Source organism: Cydia splendana, chromosome 10 (genome assembly GCF_910591565.1).
Source record: "Cydia splendana chromosome 10, ilCydSple1.2, whole genome shotgun sequence".
NCBI lineage: Eukaryota > Metazoa > Arthropoda > Insecta > Lepidoptera > Tortricidae > Cydia > Cydia splendana.
The window spans coordinates 22274656-22296393 of record NC_085969.1 but is presented as its reverse complement, the minus strand read 5'-3'; the positions used below and the strand labels follow the sequence as shown (position 1 = coordinate 22296393).

General features: G+C 42.0%; 1 protein-coding gene across 1 annotated transcript in view; it reads left to right on the top strand.

Moving 5' to 3' along the window:
- The first annotated feature begins 952 nt into the window (after positions 1–952).
- LOC134794448 (organic cation transporter protein-like) overlaps positions 953–21738 on the top strand; it is a 41883-nt gene continuing 21097 nt past the window's right edge. Inside the window, exon 1 of the mRNA XM_063766263.1 lies at positions 953–1108. Within this exon, the coding sequence (XP_063622333.1) occupies positions 969–1108 (140 nt within the window). The 5' untranslated portion in view covers positions 953–968. The remainder of the gene's footprint in view (positions 1109–21738) is intronic.

Genomic DNA, 21738 nt, shown 5'->3' with positions numbered 1-21738 from the left:
CACGTGACTGGCTCCCCGAGAGGGAGAGGGCTGATGGGGTGTTCCATGGATCAAGGGAGTTTCAACTGTATTTCAATGTCATTATGGTTGAACACCGCGCGTTTCGGTGCCGCCGCTGTTTGCCTGATGCCTCAGAGACGGCGCGGCGCGAAACCGAAATCCACTCCCGCGCAAGCTCTTTAGCAAGCGGGACGTGCTCCATCCTAGATTAATTTAAAAACCTTTTATTGTTTTTCATCAATAAAACACCTCTCTATAGGTATAATAGTTCTTTGCAAAAGTTTTTACGCGTGAAATTTAAGTACTTTTTAAATACTGTCCGTTATCTATAAATAGAAGCACCGGTATTTATTTACGTTCAGCGTAACTTGACATTCAGTGTTCAGTGCGTATTGCCGGCGTGAGGACTTAAAAATAAGTGTTTATAAAAGTTACCTTTTAAATTTTCAAATCAGGCTGTGATTTTTATAGATACCTACTTCAAAATATTAAAAGAATAAAAGGTACGTAAGTTAGGTACCCACATAAAAATGGACATCAACTTAGTTTTAACTTTCCTCAGGAAAACTTGGTAACAATTGAAGACTAGACTAAGAAAAGCAATTTGAAACAAAGAGATATTTGATCGTGTGATTCCAAGTGTGCTAGAACCAACACCAACAGAAAAGTGTTAAAAGCATCAACAATTGCACGAAGCTTTTGAATCAAGCGTAAGGAAAGAACCGCGTCTCCGACCTTAATTTGGGACAGTAGTGATAGTACCAGTGATCAGGAAGAGTTAAGATCGTCTCCGACTTTCATTGCAAGTGTGGTGTGACCACCAGAACAACAGGAAGTGAAGAATACCTCTTCGAGTGTCCTTGCAACGACAAACTGAAACTGAACATAAAACAGTAAAGAGTGATCGTCTCCCACTGTTATTGCAACAGTTCTGGGAGTAGGTACCAGGAAGACAGGGAGTGTGAGAGATGACGAGTAGTGGTGCGGAGGGGGTGTGCGGGTGGGGGCGCTGGCAGGTGCGGCTGGCGCTGCTGCTGGCGCTGCCCGTGCTGCTGACGGGCATGTACTGCACCAACTACGTGTTCCTGGCCGCGGCATCCAATCACAGGTGAGCTATTACATTATTTAAAGTACATGCAGTCACCAGCAGAAGTTGCTAAAAGCAGGTGAGGTCTTCAGAATGACTTGAGCACAACTTTGTCTAATTTTACCACTAGTTTTCATAATTAAAGCCGAAAATTCTCTGGTCCAATTTTGTTTTGCAAATTTACGCAATTAAGGTACTATTTAGGATGAAAAAGTATATATGTTATTGTTAAGATTGTTCAATATAACTGATTGAAGTAGGTAGGTAGGTATATTACTCAGATGAACAAAACCTTCGTAAAAGATCCAAGAATTTCAGAAAAAGGGGAGTTTTAGGACTTTTTCTGGGTTTGAAATCAGTTCGAAATCATTAAATTATTACGGTGATTTGTTTTTTTATTTTCCGTTCAGTTTTAAATATTTCCAGCGTTAAGGCACAGTATAATAAATAGTACTAACGTACAGTATGGACACTCCCTGCCTGCCGTTGAAAGTGCCGCCCACCCGCTCTCGGTTACCTCACAGTTACCGGCTGGCAAGGACGCGACGACGCGGTGCGCAGAGCGGAGGCCACGTAAAATATTCAAATATTAAACAAATATTTACAAAACCTATCAGATCACACTGAAAACAACAAAATATCTATATGAACAAAAAATCATGTTTTCAACTTACGTAATATTTTTGTGGCCTGAATTTCCTTACAAAAATTTTGTTACTTCGTTTAAACTGATTCAAAATAGGAAACTATTGTATAAATCGAGCTTAGATACCCACCTTACAGCATAATACGATTCTTATTTCTTCCTAATACGCACAATGAGTTTTGAGTCATTGAGGTCATCGAACTTGACAACAAAACGGCGGGAACCCTAGCACGTCTTATCTCACTCACACAAGCAAGGTACGCGTTCACCTACACGAGCTTAGACTGTGTGCGTAGGAACGAGTTTGTTTCATACATTTGATCGCCAGTGTCCGAGGTGTGGTTAAGGGGACGCATCGCTATTATTGGCTACTGCGGTTACTAATTAGTAGCAATTGCTCACTGAGTAATGAACCAGTTCGACAGGCGACAGGCTACCGACACGGTTCCCGACAACTCAACAACTGCTTACTTTCTCCGTCACATGGGGTATTGTGGACTGAAGTGCCAGTATTAGGCTAATCTAAGAAATATATTGTAGACAAAGCATCCGTCCGAAAATAAAGTCAAACAGTGGTGAAAATATGACGAAAAAGGAAGCGTAGCGAGATACAAATGTGGAGCAGACCTAGTAACCTAGACTCATAGTTACTAAAAAAATTTTTGACCCAGCTAACAGAAAAATACTCTCACAGTAGATCAACAATTACCAAGAGTTGTCTTGGGCGTGCTTACTTTTAAGGGGTTGATAATCTTTCAGGTAGGTATCGAAGAAAGAGCTAAAAGCGCTTCAGGTTGCCCAACACTCCCAACAGGGATATACTTAACTATATACAAAAACCTTTTCTTGCACACCTCAATAAAATAAAATAATCTAGATAGTACAGCAATTTAAGACCTACCTAATTACGTATATACTAATTTGTACATAAGCAGGTACCATCGCCCACACTGTTAACTGTACATCGATGGCTCTTATGCCTTTTGTAGTAAGGTCCACCGATGTACAGTTAGGAGTGTTGCTGTTTGTACTCGTAGCACTCAGACGTTACAGTTGCTACGGACTTTTCCATAAAAAGCGATTACGAAAAGTGAGACAAGCGGATACTCAGACAATAAAACATTGTCCCGCGATAACCCTCCAGTCTACGACGCGTGGTGTCAATGATGTCAGCAATGTCAATGATGTCAGCAGTGTGAGGTTGCCAACAGTCAGCAGTGTCATCGCAGCGCGCGCGCGTTATCAGGTTATCTCGCGACCCATGGCCGTTGATTGCGATGCTGGTAGGTGAACTCCGCACGTCGGGACACCATGCTCTAATAATAATTTAAACATACCTATCTGTATGACCCGATTTAATTTTAAAGAATGCCTAAAGTCTAAAACGAAGTGTAATCTTGCCAGTTGCCACGGACGAAAGGCGAGAACTAGTTTTTCAAAAGTTTAACGACCTACTGATTCCAAGACCTACGCACGCAATTGAAAACCATACTATTACAACAGTGTCGCCAGAAATAGAATGAGAAGCTATGTGGAAGCAGGAACTGCCGTGCGGAGTCTCCTGACCTACTTGATCCACCTCCCACGTCATTGCTCGGACGCTTGTGGACGTTGACTCAGCTAAGTTAGTATTGCGAACGATAGGTACAGTCAGGCGCAGAAGATGCTAAGCAGGCGAGGTTCAACAACTACGTATATTGTTTAGAGAAGCGTCATGCATTTTATCTGACCCAATATTAGACCCGGATTATCTATAATAAATAATAATCAAATCACAGACCAATCCATCAAATATTACACCCGGGTATGTCTTTAAACTACAACGGCATCCTCAAAAGAGGAAGGTGACAGCGAAAGGCGACTTTCTTAGTCGCATCTCGCCCAACGGAAAAGTACCTCCACCTTACAGAGAACCACAGTTGTCGTCTGACGGCAAGAGGTAAGGTTCCCAAAACTCCGAAGGATGCACAATAATGTGAAGCCTTGGATGAATGTTCCAATTTATTTAAGAAACTGTTCGTCTTTATGCAGGTAGGTAGGTAAGTGGTGGGTAGGGGGGTTATTTCAGAAGTCAAAGTTCATATATCTTACATATAAGTTCCAATGACTACAATTAGTAATCAACAAAGTAAGTACCTAATACATAATATAAAACTAGACCGATGCTGCTGATACCGATAGAAGTAGAGTCCAGAATGCCTGGAATATTCCCAGCTAGATATCTTAATCGGGTCCAGTCAGCCAGAATGCCTGGAATGTTCCCAACTAGATGTCTTGGGCGACGTTTAGGTACCGAACCCAGTTTGTTGGTAAATAAATACTAATCAGTTCAACGTAAATGTTTTATCATCGTCGCGTCGCCAACAAAATTAAATAATCATTAACACTATTTTGATTTACTTTAAAATCTTTAAATATAAACATAATATAGGTTCATGATTCAACAATTTATGATAATGGCCATTGGTCTTTTTTTAATGGGCATTTGGTTTTTTTTTCGATTAGCAGCGACATTCCAGTATTAGGAATTTATTAGAATTGAATTATAAAACCTGTTTAAAATCTACCTTTTTTAATAAACCAGTTCCGTGTATTTCTATGTGACATTAAGTATATTATTATACCACGTTTCTTGTTTTCTGCTTAAAATAGGATACACAGATACAGTACAGTATTATAACGATGGTTTAGAGTTCCGCAGTTGTTTGTGTCTCGAATTAGGGTCCCGGGGACCGTCGGCGTCTTGTCACCGCCCGCGTCTGAGCAAGACGCCGACGTTGGAAAGACGTTAGAGACGTCGCGTCGTCGCTCCGTGGACGCTGGTGAGACGTTGGCGCTCGATAAACGCTGCTGCCGTCGCGCCGACGTTGCGTTGATGCAGTCGCCGTTGCGCGGGCGCTGGCAAGACGACGACGCTCGAAAGACTAGTGTGGGGTGGCCCTTAACAGCAACACTCCTAACTAACCATAAGTGGTTAGTAAAATACTTATTACTTTAGGTAATCCGCAAAATAATAACGTGCTAGTCAACCAGTGCTAACATGTTATATATATGTACTTACTTGCGTACTTCGTGCATCCCCGGCCGATTGCCTAGAATGTCTAATCAGTGTTTCCTTGGTATGGCCATCAGTATGGGGTTGGGTCGAATGTTGGATTGGTCAAAAGCAGTGGTGGGCAAACTTTCTTCATGAGGGGCCAAAACTTGAAGATATTTCAGAGGAGGGCTAGATTTACAGCAAAAATGTATTTTTATTATATTGCTGGCCATATTATACATTTTTTTAAATGACCGGCCAGAAAAATCCTTTCGCGGGCCGGACCTGGCCCGCGGGCCGTACTTTGCCCACCACTGGTCAAAAGTCTAAACGTTATTTTTTTAACTTTATGGCCGCGTGCTACTTTATAATTGTTTTTCTTTTGTTTATAATGAGCTCATTATACCTACTTAATACTTCTAATAATTAAAACTAAGTAGTAAAACAACCAAGTTACATATTAAAATTATTAATGCTAAAACTAATTAAATGTCTTCTATACTTACCTATATTAAATTTACTACATGACCTACCGTTATAACTACCCATATATTGTTTTCCTTAATCATAGGTAGGTAATTACATTATTAATTGTATTCATTTTCCTTATTTTGGTTTTAGCTGATTTTAAGAGGAAAGGGGGCGGCCGCTTCACCATACAAACGTAGTCCCCATTTTCCTCTCTGGATATTGACATTATGGTAAATATTTATTCATAATTTGATCTATATTAACCATAGCTATGCCCCTACGTTTGACTTTTTTCGATGGTTTGATTATTATAAAAATTAGGAGCGAAAAACAGACCTCATACAAATTTTTAAATGCTCCTTACTTTACTAGAGATGCCACGAAAATTTGGCAGGGCAACTATTCGGTATTCGGTATTCAACTCGGCCGAATAGTAGGCCAAATTCGGCCGAATACGGAATATCTGTTGCACCTACCTAAAAAAAATTACACAATAAATATAACCCGAAAATTTGTTATATTTAATATGTAAAAAGTATTCTTGGAAAGTTGTTAATAGTAGAAGAGCCGGCCGCAAAATTTTTAACCGACTTGATACCACGATGAAATGCACAATGGTTTCCCAGAAAAGTTATGCTAAGTCCGAATTCGATAGTCTGCCACGGCGGAACTTGCCGAAAGTACGAAAAAGAAGGCCACTTCCGGTGCGAAAAAAGGGGCTGATTTAACCCATCTGATACCGAGATAGTAGTTATGGCAGCAGTTAGAAATTTACATGTAGACACAGAAAAGCGAAGTCTGCCACTATTTTTTTTGCCGGAAGTGCTTGGCAGACGCTCTCAAAGGTGACCATCGGGACCCCTAAATTAACCCATCTGATACCACCATGAAACCAATGCCAGTCGGTAGGTATGAACTCTCATGTCAGGAATATATAAGTCTGCCAAGGCTTTTCCTGCCGAAACACCATGGCAGACGAGATTATGTAAGCAAGGTCGCCATCGGTTACCCTACACTAACCCATCTGATACCACCATGAAACCAATTCCATTCGGTAGGTATGAACCCCCATTTTAGGAATATATAAGTCTGCCAAGGTTTTTCCTGCCGAAACACCTTGGCAGACGAGATTATAAGCAAGATGACCATCGGTTACCGTACACTAACCCATCTGATACCGCCATGAAACCAATTCCAATCGGTAGGTATGAGCCCTCATTTCATGAATATATAAGTCTGCCAAGGCCTTTCCTGCCGAAACTCCTTGACAGACGAGATTATGTAAGCAACATCCGCATCCGTGGGACCGGTATACGTGATGACTGTAGGCTTATTTATTACTTTATGATTTTACATATTTGTATATTATTATGTTATTAATGAAATATATTTATAATTTATTAAACCTATACCTAATACATTGGGAATTCATTACCTGCTTACGGCAGTAGTAGGGAGTAGTGGGTGAGTTCTGGCTCACTTAGCCAGGCCAACAGTCCCTCCCCCTTTTTTCCCTTGTTGAGGCCCTGCAACCTTACCTTGAACCCAACCTAATGTCATTGTAGCTCGAATCTAACCTAATCTTCTCATTTTTATTGCTTTTAGAAAATATTCTAATAACAATTATCTACTTTTGCAAAGTTAAATGTTGAATTCTTTATTTCGCAAAATGGAATTTTAATGTGACTATAATGTATGTGCAATCTACTTAGAAACTGGGTTTAGAAATATAAAAACACACATTTTATATAGGATAATAAGTTTATTCAAGTAATATTCTGAACATATGAGATATAGTAACATCATTACTTATTCTGTGTACAGTGGAGAAAACATGCAAGTTGACATTTTTCGTTTTAAAATAAAGATAAACTAAACAGTATTTGCCACAAACCGATGTTAAAAAACTTTGCAGTTGTTGGTTGGCATAATACCATCTCTTACAATTTCTCTTCATTAACATTTTATGATACCTTCCTGTTTTTATTTACTTATTTTAATTTTTTACTTTTTATGTGATCGGTACTTCATTTATTTTAGATTTTGGGCTAATATTAGTTTGTTAACCGACTTCCAAATCTCAAAGAAGGAGGTTATCAATTCGGTTGTATGTTTTTTTTATTTATTATTTTTTTTATGTTTGTTACTCTATATCTCCGTCATTCCTGGACCGATTTTGAAAATTAGTTTTTTGATTGTATGTATATGCATACAGATTGGTTCCGTTTTTGTCAAAACCCAGTTCTGATGATGGGATCCATGAGGAATCGAGGGAACTCCTCAAATTTTAAACGCATACATATAGTGATTTTTGGGTTTTTATCATCAAATTAAGCATACACATTCAAAAAAGTGACATTTGATGAAGTGCAACTGCTGATGATGATCAGAACGGAACTCTTCAACGACGCATAGTTCACGTTTGGCGATTTGTCGTCTTCGTTATGTTTGTTAAGCAAGTCAAGTTTTTAAGCCACATTTTTGTCAAGCTCGAGTTCTGATGATGGGATCCATGAGGAATCGAGGGAACTCCTCAAATCTTAAAGGCATGCGTATAGACATTTTTGTATTTTCATCAGAAAATCAAGGATTTTCATTAAAAACTGGCGCATTTGATGAAGTGGAACTGCTGATGATGACCAGAACAGAACTCTTCAACCACGCATAGTTCACGTTTGGCGATTTTTCCTCTTCGTTATGTTTGTTAAGCAAGTCAAGTTTTAAAGCCACATTTTTGTCAAGCTCGAGTTCTAATGATGGGATCCATAAGGAATCGAGGGAACTCCTCAAATATTAAAGTATAGATTTTTTTTGTATTTTCATCATAAAATCAAGCATTTACATTAAAAACTGTCGCATTTGATGAAGTGGAACTGCTGATGATGACCAGAACAAAACTCTTCAACGACGCATAGTACACGTTTGGTGATTTCTAATTTCGATTTTGACTTGGACTGCGACCCGGACTCGGACCCAGAACCGGACTCATACCCGGATCCGGTTCGGACCCGGACTCGGACCCGGACTTGGAATCGAACTCGGACCCGGACTCGGACTCGGACACGGACTCGGACTAGGACCCGGACTCGGACTCGGACCCGGACTCGGAACCGGACTCGGAACCGGACTCGGAACCGGACTCGGACTCGGACCCGGACACGGACTCGGACACGGATTCGGACCCGGACTCGGACTCAGACTCGGACCCGGACTCGGACCCGGACCTTGACCCGGAAAACCACTATAATATATATTATATTATAATTATTATTATTACACGTAAATTTGTTCACGAAGAAACCGTGTACCGACTCTTCATGCCATTATATTTTTAATTTGCTGTTATTCTCTACAAATCGACACTAAAAGTATCAAAATATCAAAATATGGAGTTCCGTTTGAGAAAGAAGCAAAACAATTTTGTCTTTGACAGTAATTGAATTATTGTGTAATTTTGAAAGCTAGACAATTCAAGATTTATATTTTTACTCACAAAGACAACACAGAAATTCAATCTCAAATGTAAACCTTCGAACAATTTCCATACATTGACGACATCACTCAAAATTTTTCTTCAAGTCAGATGCCCGCTGGGGCTGCACCGGAGCACACGTATAATTCTTCAAATAAAAATGACAGCTTGATTTGACATTAAATCATATACGCACACGAGAAAGTATACCAGTAGATAAATTGTATTTCAAAAAATAGGGTACATAAATATCAGCTCGCGTCTCCTTTAAATTTGATTTGCTGTTATTTACGGGTCATAATGGTTGAAAACCTCAGTAAACTATCTTAAAACAATACGATTACAGTCGAATTTAAGTATTATGTTCCTTCAAATCAAAACTCGCTTAAAATGAAAAAAGTTTAAAGACTCATCCTTTACTGATTGGGATTAATTTTCATTTTGCGTCATTTTAAAAACGTATTTGACTTCTGTACGTCAATTAATTTTGATGACAATTGTAATCTTGTAATATATTATAGAACTTTTATCTTAAAATATTGCCTATTAACAGGAAGCGTTATGTAATTCGTATAAGTAATACCTGAAAGTCTTGTACCTAGATCTGTAATACCATGGATTGCGACGAATAAATGATTATGATTATGCCGTTCGTTCCGTCTATATGTATAATGCGTGTACGTGCTGTTCTCTGAAAATCTTCAAGAAAAAATAACGGCTAGACCAGCACGAAGTACTAGCGAGTTTTTGCGGCTTTGGAGACCGAGATAAAGCTTACAGGCCAATACCGCTGTGGCCTGGTTATTGTTATGTATACCTATGTATCGAATGTTTTTAAAAAAAATTTACTATAAAAAGCAATGTTTTATTTCGATTAGGTCTACATTTTGTGCATATTGTATATCTGAAGTATTTTCGTACTAAACTTGAAACTTTCGTTGAAACTAAATAAAATAATTATTCCTAATATACAGTCACCTGCAATTTATGTTACACAACACACAACGAAGGCCGCAAAAATATCTGACACGATCTTATTTGTAGAACCATAAGAGCATGTCATATATTTTTGCGGCCTTCGAAGAGTAGGTACCGGTCATTATCACCAACTTTGCCCGCATTTAAAAAAAAACACGAATTTCTCAAAAAAAAAACAAATCGTAATTACTTTTTTTGCTCAGCACGTCCATTGTGATCAAACGCATCAGTTTATGTGAAGAAAAAATATTTTTATCGTGTTTTTACCCATTTTTTTGCGTTTTAGAGGGTGGGCAAAGATATCCGGAGTTTTCGCCAACATTGCCCACGTCAATTTGGTATTCAAATACAGCTCGTATGATGATGATGTCTAAGGATCACTGGTTTTGGGCAATCCTACCATTACCTGTTAATAACTTAGCGATAAGTGTAAAAACTTTTAAATAAATTTGCTGGGCAATGTTGCCTACCCGTTTTTGCTCATTTCCATATAAGGCTCGCCTAAGCATTTTACAAAGGCTAGGGTTGTCACTTTTGAGAAAATCTGTTACAATAGTTTAATGGCCAAAAATATGATTTTTGCTGTGTTTTCATTAGTTAACGGGATAAAACATCTAAGTAAAGGATAATAAGACAAATTAAATACAGTATATATTTATAAACTTACTTTAGTGTACAAACATAACCTTATTTTACATGCGAAGTTGGGTAAATTAGATGAAAGTGACAACCCTAATCCGTTTTTGGTGGTGGGCAATGTTGGAATGGATGCCAAATCACCGGATTACTTTGCCCACCGCTAAAACTCGCTAAAAATTACAAACTAAAGATATCTTATTGATACTGTTTTAACACCCCCTGGCAGTCCTGGCACTGATTAAAATAACCGACTTGGTTTCACATTACATCTCAAAACTTTTTGAAGTGAAAATTTCTTTAGCGGCGTGTAATAGTGCCCTTGCGGCCTATTTGCTGAATAAATGTTGAAGTTTGAAGTTTGCATGCCAAGTTTCGTGCTTTCTGCCGGATGGGACAGGATTTAGGATGGGTCAGACCAGGACCGCATTTTTGCAGGTTCATCTTTTATTAGCCAGACTCTACCTCCATACTAAATCGAGCTAAGGAGTCGCACTATAAAGAAATATTGAACATTTTCTTTCAAGTTGATATACAGGGTGTCCATGCATTAGGGTATTTATATTCAATATTCAATAATTTATTCATAAAATCAATACAATTTTACACGTCAATGGTATTTAGAACCAGTATACAAAGTATCATAACAAATTACGATTTTTTTACTTTGGAGCAACCTGTATGTGTTAGTAGCTCCTGAGGTAATAAATAGTATGACTAGATTTTGCCCTGTGCGCGGGGCCCGAGGGCCCCGCGGTCTTCTTGTAGTTTGTTGTTGGTGCTGTTGTTTTTGTTGTTGTAGTAGTAGTAGTAGTAGTAGTTTGTTTTCCAAAGGGAAAAAGAAATAAAGTTGTACTTTTGCTAGGACGAAAAGATCCGCGTGAAAGCACTACATTCCCGCAGCTCGGCCTGGCCTCGCGTGCTTGGGAACTCGTAAGGGACGCTCCGGGCCTTCGTCCTTCGCTGGGTTTCGAAGCTCAGCGTCGGGCCTTCGGCCCGCCGCTTCGCTTATTAAAACAGTTGGGAGGGTTGGTTTTGCTTCGGGGCTTAAGCGGGAAGTTGGAGCTTAAACACGACCCAATAGGAAAAGTGTCTTAGACAAGCGAAACGGCGGGCCGAATGCCGAAGGCCGTAGGCCAACTTCCCCCTCTCGTGTGACGCTTCGGGCCTTCGGCCCTACGCGGAGCTCGGCCCTCGGCCTTCGCGAGCCTCGACGCTTCGCCGTCGGGCCTTCGGCCCGCCGGCTTCGCTTATCAAGACAGTTGACTTTGTAGAACGCTTGGGGGAACTGCATTCACGCAGCTCGGCCTTCGGCCTCGCGTTTTGGGAGTCGGGGTGGAGGCTCCGGGCCTTCGGCCCTCCGCCGGGGTCGGCCTTCGGCCTCCCGGTCTGAAGCTCGCCCTTCGGGCTCGCTTAACACACTTTTTGTATAGGATTTTGCTTTGTTCGTCATCGACTTCCCTTTCACTCCACAACTCCTACTCCACTCCAAGAGGAGACAACCTCTTTAAAAAACCCCAATCTAAGGTGGACCAATCGTGCCGAGAGATGCGTGGCTGAGGGGGAGCTCAGTCGCTAACGATGACCCTCGATACCGGGCAACCTCGAGGTGTATTTTGCCTTGTTCCAGCAAGCGGGGCTCTGCTGGCAACTGACCACATTTTTCCCTAGCTTCTCGTGGGATTTGTATGGAAGAAGCTAATAAAAAAACTGAAGGTACCCTGGAAGACCTATGCCAGGAACTAATGCCCCTGATGGTAGGTGCGGAAGATTCTGCCCAAACATCGGAGCAAGCCATGGAGGGAGTGGAGAGCGCCGACACGGTTGAAAGGAGCGATACTCATTGCCCAAGCAACCCAACGGAGGCTCCCAACCCTGACATGCGCAAGTCCGTCAAGAAATTGACGGGCTCTGTGAAGGGCCGCTACAAAGCTCTTAGAGGACTAGGAGTGGCGCACGAGGAAGCGCTACAACTGTCCGCAAAGAGCTTTGCGGAACTTAAAAAGATGGGGTACAAGTTCGGGTCCTCACACTCCAAACCCGAGCCGAAATCGGCCAAACGGCCGCGCTCGGAGGAGAAATCGCCACAGGGTAACGCTAGCAAGTTCCCAAAGGTGAGTGAGAGCCCTATAACCCAACCCCAACCTCCACAACCCTATAACGAGGTCCTTAGCCAAGTCCGGGTCGGAATCAAGGACTCCAAGCCGATGAATGTCGCGCAATTGGGGTCCCTATGCAATACCATCCTGCAAATGATTGCGACCCTGGAAATGGACAAGGGACCAAAGTTTAAGGGTTACGCTTACAAGCCAGGCTGGTTACTCATTACATGCAGTGACCAAAGATCTAAAGCCTGGCTTGAGGAAATAACACCAACCCTAAAACCATGGCCGGAAGCCAACCTCGGGGTCATCCCTGAAAATGAGCTTCCTAAGCCTAATATAGGGATGGTGTTCATTCCTGAGATAGACGACTCCAAGGTCAAGCAGTCGCTATCTCTACTCTATGCGCAGAACCAGGGGCTGCACACAGAGTTATGGAAGATTCTCCACACCAAAGTCGAAAAGGGCGGGGTTATGGTAACCCTGTCTCTAGACGACGTGTCGGTGGAGAACCTTCAAAAAAAGGGCCTAAAGGCAAACCTAGGTTTCCGGGAGGTCCAGTTTCGGCTAAAGGGCCAACCTAAGACCCAACAGCCAGAAACGCAACCCACCCAAAACCCTACACCGCAGCCTGCAATCCCTGTCCCACCCACCACCCTAACCCAAACACCCGCCCCAAAGGTGCCTTCCGGCCCAAAGCGGGCGGCTCCTTCCACCTCCAATCCTACTCCAGGATCCTCGGGGATGCAGCGGTTTCTCGCCAACAGGGGAGGCCACAGGGGCAAAAACCGTCCAAGGGGTAGAGGGAACGGAGGAGGCCACCAAGGGCACAACAGTGCCCACCGCCGTGGTAAATAACGACGCAACCAGGGGTAGGGGGGTGATGTTCCTACAGGCCAATCTACACCACGCCATAGCGGCCACTGCGGTCGTAGAGAAACTCTTCGGCGAAAATGGCCTGGACATCGCCCTCATACAAGAACCATGGATAAACAACAAATCCATGGTAACAGGATTCAACAGAGCAGGAAAGGTACTAATCGACGAAAAAGGTGCTAAACCGAGAGCCTGCATCGTATTTAACAAAAACATTAACTTCTTGCCTGTTGCAGAACTATGCAGTGAAGACACCGTAGCTGCCTATGTCAATCTCAAAGGGAGAGGAGCACTGAAGGTAATAGTTTGCTCCGCCTACCTGCCCGGAGAGAAGCAAGACCCCACAGAAGAACTGACTAAAGTGCTAGAGTACGCTCAGGCACAAAAGGCGGAACTTATTGTGGGGTGTGATGCCAACGCCCACCACACCATCTGGGGGAGCACTGGAATCAACAAAAGGGGTGAGTTACTATCCCAATTTATCTTTACCAATTGTCTGCACTTGTTGAATAAGGGCAACACGCCCACCTTCGTAACTAGAGCTAGGCAAGAAGTATTAGATATAACCTTTGCTACTGAAAAGGCGGCAAGCTGCCTAGTCGACTGGCGAGTCAGTAGCGAAAACTCAATGTCGGACCACAGACATATTTTGTTCAGTGTTAAAGACTCTCTAGCTAGGGAATCACTAATGCGTAGAAATCCAAAAGAAACGTCATGGGAAGCCTATAAGGCTGACCTCGAAAACCGTCTAAAGGATTTACCAAAATATGTTAAAACACCAGACTCTCTCAACCTAACAGTCGACTTATTATCCGAAGGCATACTTAAGGCCTACGAACAAAATTGTCCTTTGAAGGAGTCAAAAACTACTAACTCAACGACGTGGTGGAACAAAAGGCTAGAAAACCTCCGCAGGTCCACACGTCGCATATTCAATCACTCTACCACACCGAATGAGTGGGAAAGGTATGGTAGAGCGCTGACTGAATATAATAAACAAATCAGGAAGGCAAAAAGGAAGTCCTGGAGAAGGTTTTGTGAAGAGATTGCCCAAACTCACAAAGGAGCACGAATTCACAAAATACTCTCCAAGACACCAACCAACTACCTCGGTCTTCTTAAAAGACCAGATGGCACTTTTACGAACACAGAAGAGGAAACTCTAGACCTGCTCAGAGGCACCCACTTCCCCGGTTCGTACACAACCAGTAACACACAGTTATGCGCCCAAAGGAATAATCAAATCCACAGGGCACGCAATATAGACTGGAATTTGGCAACTAACATCTTTAGACCAAACAAAATTAAATGGGCTTTAAAAAAATTTAAACCATTTAAATCGGCGGGAGAAGACGGAGTGTTTCCAGCGCTTTTACAGCAAGGACAGGACCTCCTCCTCCCGCATCTGGTCAGAATATTCCGAGCAAGTTTTGCGTGGGGAATTATACCAGATCAATGGACTAGGGTCAAGGTACGATTTATACCAAAAGCAGGGAAAAAGGACTATTCACAGCCTAAATCCTTCAGACCCATTAGTCTAACATCGTTCTTACTCAAAACGATGGAAAGAATCATTGATCAGCACATTAGAGCGAAATACCTGGTGGAGAGACCACTAAGCGTAAACCAACATGCTTACCAAAAGGGAAAATCTACGGAGACTGCCCTACTCGACCTGGTTGACAAGGTGCAAAAAACCCTAGAGGAAAAGCAAACCGCTCTATGTGCGTTCCTTGATGTTGAAGGTGCTTTCGACAACACGCCCATAGAGACCATACTCAATGGTATGACATCAAAGGGAGTAGACGAAATCACCACCAGATGGGTACATAGCATGCTCTCGAACAGAGTAGCCACTTTGACCATGAATAATATAGAGCATGCATTTTATACCACTAGAGGGTGCCCACAAGGAGGCGTTCTATCCCCACTATTATGGACCCTAGCAGTGGACCAACTTCTTGCAATCATGTCAGGCCAAGACTTTGACACACAAGGATATGCCGACGACCTTGTAGTTATCGTCAAAGGCCCTTGCCTCAGCACCATATCCAACCTAATGCAAGGAGCTCTAAACACAATATTCAAATGGTGTAGAGAAAATGACTTGTCCATTAATCCGAGCAAGACTGTAATAGTACCATTCACAAGGAAACGGAAGCTCGATAAACTAATAAAACCAAGACTTAATGGACAAATAATACCGTTCTCGGAAGAGGTCAAGTATCTAGGGGTCACTTTTGACCAAAAGTTAACTTGGAACCCTCACCTGAGAAACATTATGCAAAAAGCGAAAATGGCCATGTGGTCATGCTGTCGAATGGCAGGAGCAAGATGGGGCTTAAGACCCAAAATTGCTATGTGGTTATACACAGCGGTAGTGAGGCCAATTGTCACCTACGCCTCCGCAGTCTGGTGTAACAAAACCAACCAAAAGACAGCAATAGACACTCTAAACAGCCTGCAACGCACGGCTTGTTTAACAGCAACAGGCGCCTTCTCCTCGACACCGGGAGCGGCCCTAGATGCACTGCTAGACATCATACCACTCCACCTGCAGGTGCAAAAGGAGGCCAAGCAGTGCGTCTACAGAATATGCACGCTAAACAGGCCAAAATGGCGCTCTCAGGCATTAGCCAATCTAAAGGCCTGGGTCTTTGCAAATAGAACCCTTAGCATGCCCACTGATGACACGCACACCGAATGTCATCTCACCAAACTGTACACAGTAGAAATACCTCCTAGAGACAAATGGACCAACAACCAAATGTACGTCGAAGAGGGAAGCCACGTTTGGTATACAGATGGTTCCAAAAAAGGCAATGATGTAGGATGTGGGATCTATGGTGAGAGACCTAAGCTCAGAGCTAGCGTCAGCATGGGCACACAGGCCTCAATCTTCCAGGCAGAAGTCTTCGCCATCAACAAATGCGCGGAGATCAACCTGGATAGAAACCTAAGACATCAGCATATCTACATCAACTCAGACAGCTAGGCTGCTCTGCTGGCACTAGAATCCCTTGAGTCAAACTCAAAACTAGTCCAGAACTGTAAAACAAACCTAAATGCACTGGCTAACTCCAACAAGGTCACACTTAGATGGGTACCAGGGCACTCCGACATTAACGGAAACGAAGAAGCGGACGAACTTGCTAGAAAGGGCGCAGACACACCCCTGGTCGGCCCAGAACCGTTCTGTGGAATCACAAAACGGGATGCATATTCTCTGCTCAGCAAGTTAGAAAAAACGAGAGCAACCGAGTGGTGGAAGTTCGTTAAAGGACAAGAACACTCGAAAGCTCTAATCAAAGGATTCAACAGCAGAACTGCTAAGGAGCTTTTAGGACTCAAAAGGCACAAAACCTGCGCGGTGACCAGAATACTGACTGGACACTGTAAGTTGCAGGTTCTGTCAGGAGTCAGAGGAGACTGCAATGCACATTCTCTGCTCTTGTGGACCACTAATGTCAAAAAGAAGTACCTACCTAGGGCGACACGTAGTGCAACCCTATGAGGTACAGAACATTACGGCCCAAAGAATCTGGAACTTTCTGGATGCAACGGGCATTAGTACTGAACTTTAAAGGGCCGTCACAATAGATCAATGCTGGTCGATGCGACACTCAAAGGCCCACAACACCACAATAATTGTCAATAATAAATTGTTCGTCATTCCCGCAGCTCGGCCTTCGGCCTCGCCCAAAATTACTGGGGGCGGGGCACGCTTGGATATTCGGGGTGAAGCTCCGGGCCTGACGGCCCTACGCGGGGTCGGCCTTCGGCCTCCCGGCCTGATGCTCGCCCTTCGGGCTCGCTTAACCTACTTGGAAATTTGAATTTTGCCCTTGTCGCCCGCCATTTTGGATTTTTCCAAAAATTTTTTTTACATGGTAATGCTGGGCCCCCTAGCTCGCCGCATGCCAAATCTCAGCGCACTCGGACCAACTTGAAAAATTAAAAAAAAAGTCGGCCATTTTTTAAATGCAGTTTGCTGTGTTTCGGGGCCCTCTATGACATTTGGTCGAGCACCCCCACCTACCTCGCACCGTTTAAAAGTTGCCATACAAAATTAAAATGACCATTATTTCCGCCATCTTGGACTTTTTCCAAAAAATTTTTTTTCATAGGAATCTAGAGGCTTCTATCTCTCGCCATGCCAATCTCAGCGCGCTCGGACCAACTTGAAAAAAAAAAAAAAAAAAGTCGGCCGTTTGAAAATTTTTAAATGCAGTTTATTTTGTCTCGGGGCCCTCTATGACATTTGGTCGAGCACCCCCCACCTATCTCGCACCGTTTAAAAGTTGCCATACAAAATAAAAGGGGCCATTTTTTCCGCCATCTTGGATTTTTTCGAAATTTTTTTTCCCATACGAATCTAGAGGACCCCGAGATTCCGTGACCAAAATTTCAGCGCGCTAGGACAAACTTGAAAAAATAAAAAAAAAAAGTCAGCCATTTTGAAAAAAAATGGCGGCGTCAAAAACTGCCAGGGACCCTCTATGACATTTGGTCGAGCACCCCCCACCTACCTCCCACCGTTTGGCCGGGCCGTCGAACATTTTTCTGACCGGAAGCGGTAGGCCAAAAGTCGGAATTTTCTGAAGTCACGAGACCGCCCTCTATACGACCGTACCAAAGTCTAACACCCCACGAACCTCCTTCTGGGAGAACAATCATGTCAATTAATCAGTCGTGTTGCAGCTTTAAATAAGATTAATTATTAATTATTAAATTATTAAATTAAATTAAATTAATTAAAACTTTCTTCGACCGTTTTGATTATCTTTTTTATTTATGACATTAATAAGATTCTGACTTTTGACAAATGTCATCATTGCCGCACATTTTCAAACAAATTGTCAAAAGCACTGCCAATGATTAATACAGTATGTTTCTTTTTGTTGTCGATTATTGGAATTAACTTTTGTTTGATAATTTAATGTTTTATCTTTTGTTCTAATTAAAAAGAAATTACCGTTAGAGCATTTCTGAGAAGTAACCCTATGTGGGATTTCAGGGTTTGTCCAATGGCTAAGGTCACCCTGTATTTAAAAACGTAAACGTTAAAGTTTTAGGGATATATGTATAGTAGACTATTTATACTCCACATTGATACCATAAGAAGTTAATAAAACTGCCTGAAAGTTAGAGAGGACTATGGAGGAGATTACTGTTTACTAGCTTTTGACTTAACTCCTGGCCCCTGTTTCACCAACGTGACAGGTGCGACGAATTGTAAAATCACTGTTGCTGACGTCACAGGCATCCATGAACTACGGTTACCGCTTACCATCGGGCGGGCCGTATTCCTGTTTGCCACCATCATTGTATTATTAAAAAAAAACTTTATGATATCGGAAAAAAAACAGATATTTCTCTTGCTAAGTTTATGACAATTGTCACAGAAACACTGCAATTGTCACGAAATTCCGACATATAACTCATTACCTGTCAAGAATTACCTACAATTCTTCTAGATCTTTGACAATTGTCAGAAACTTCACAGGAGAAATATCTGTTTTTTCCGACATAATAAAGTTTTTTTTTAATAATACAATGATGGTGGCAAACAGGAATACGACCCGCCCGATGGTAAGTGGTAATCGTAGCCCATGGATGCCTGTGACGTCAGCGATAGTGATTTTACAATTCGTCGCACCTGTCACCGATGTGAAATTGGGGCCTGGCCTCTATTTCACTACGGTGGCAGGTGCGACACTTGTCGACATCACAGTTGGTACTGACGTTACAGGCCTCCATAGGCTACGGTAACCGCTTACCATCAGACGGGCGGTGTGCTTGTTTGCCACCAACATGTTAATAAAATAAAAACTCCATTATATCGCCAAATACTAAGTACTTATTTTGCGAAGCTAATGACAATTGTCACAAGAAACACGACAATTGTCGGTAATTCTTGACAGCAAATGAGTTCTGTGTAACACTATATGAGTAAAATGAATATAGGCGTGGAATCGAATGTATTTGCAGCCAACAAAATGCCAATGTTTGTTCAGCTACCTGTTCACCTGTTTAAATTGCTTATTATCAATTTAGATCCGGATTTTACACCTGGCTGACATCGGATAGCCATTTATATTGATGTCAATGGTGTTGGTGAATATTTTAATTCATTCGGGCGAAAACCGGAAGGTTGGTTGGGTATCATAAAATGTTCATGGAGAGAAATTGTAAAGGCCCCAGTACACAATGGGCCATTGCCGGCCACTCCAAGGGACGCAGCCATGCGGTAGAATGAGATAGCAATATCATTTGCTCCCTCTAACGCATAAATGCGTCCCTTGGAATGGCCGGCGATGGCCCATTGTGTACTGGGGCCTTAAGATATGGTATTGTAATCAACAACTGCAAAGTTTTTTTTACATCGGTTTGTGGCAAATACTGTTTAGTTTATCTTTATTTTAAAACGAAAAATGTCAACTTGCATGTTTTCTCCACTGTACACAGAATAAGTAATGATGTTACTATATCTCATATGTTCAGAATATTACTTGAATAAACTTATTATCCTATATAAAATGTGTGTTTTTATATTTCTAAACCCAGTTTCTAAGTAGATTGCACATACATTATAGTCACATTAAAATTCCATTTTGCGAAATAAAGAATTCAACATTTAACTTTGCAAAAGTAGATAATTGTTATAAGAATATTTTCTAAAAGCAATAAAAATGAGAAGATTAGGTTAGATTCGAGCTACAATGACATTAGGTTGGGTTCAAGGTAAGGTTGCAGGGCCTCAACAAGGGAAAAAAAGGGGGAGGGACTGTTGGCCTGGCTAAGTGAGCCAGAACTCACCCACTACTCCCTACTACTGCCGTAAGCAGGTAATGAATTCCCAATGTATTAGGTATAGGTTTAATAAATTATAAATATATTTCATTAATAACATAATAATATACAAATATGTAAAAGCATAAAGTAATAAATAAGCCTACAGTAATCACGTATACCGGTCCCACGGATGCGGATGTTGCTTACATAATCTCGTCTGTCAAGGAGTTTCGGCAGGAAAGGCCTTGGCAGACTTAAAAATTTCCGAAATGAGGGTTCATACCTACCGACTGGAATTGGTTTCATGGAGGTATCAGATGGGTTAATGTAGGGTAACTGATGTACACCTTGCTAACATAATCTCGTCTGCCAAGGTGTTTCGGCAGGAAAAGCCTTGGCAGACTTATATATTCATGAAATGAGGGTTCATACCTACCGACTGGAATTGGTTTCATGGCGGTATCAGATGGGTTAGTGTACGGTAACCGATGGTCATCTTGCTTATAATCTCGTCTGCCAAGGTGTTTCGGCAGGAAAAACCTTGGCAGACTTATATATTCCTAAAATGGGGGTTCATACCTACCGAATGGAATTGGTTTCATGGTGGTATCAGATGGGTTAGTGTAGGGTAACCGATGGCGACCTTGCTTACATAATCTCGTCTGCCATGGTGTTTCGGCAGGAAAAGCCTTGGCAGACTTATATATTCCTGACATGAGAGTTCATACCTACCGACTGGCATTGGTTTCATGGTGGTATCAGATGGGTTAATTTAGGGGTCCCGATGGTCACCTTTGAGAGCGTCTGCCAAGCACTTCCGGCAAAAAAAATAGTGGCAGACTTCGCTTTTCTGTGTCTACATGTAAATTTCTAACTGCTGCCATAACTACTATCTCGGTATCAGATGGGTTAAATCAGCCCCTTTTTTCGCACCGGAAGTGGCCTTCTTTTTCGTACTTTCGGCAAGTTCCGCCGTGGCAGACTATCGAATTCGGACTTAGCATAACTTTTCTGGGAAACCATTGTGCATTTCATCGTGGTATCAAGTCGGTTAGAAATTTTGCGGCCGGCTCTTCTACCATAAATACGAACACCCATGTTTTGAGTATTTATTGATTACAAAATATTTTATTTTTATCATGGGTCTGATTTGATTGACTCTAACTAATACATACATTAATTCTTATACAACAAATATATCAAACGTTGTGCTTTATTGGCGAACACTCAACTAATGCTACGTTTACTAACTTTATATAGATATACCTACATACCTAATTATATTTTAGTAAAAAATATTTAAGTTACTAAAAAGTAACTTACTAATTTACCACGCAAAAAAAATTCTTGACGGCGTGCAAAATTCGATGTTTATAATCCAATTCGCTATCTGCGAAGTCGCAACACGTGCGAGGCCGGAAACTTCGCACGAACTTCCCGGTTCAAATCTGAACCTTGCTACTACACGTTACAGTTTATATTTATTTAGTTGAGGAGTTCTATCGCGTTATCTTGTTCCCACGTGCCGGTGTGGTATTTATAAAAGCACATTAATGGCAAGGCCAACGGCCGTGCCGCTGGACAGGTCGCCGAATGGTCCTCCCTCACCCTCGAAAAAATCTCTTTGCGGAGGGCAAT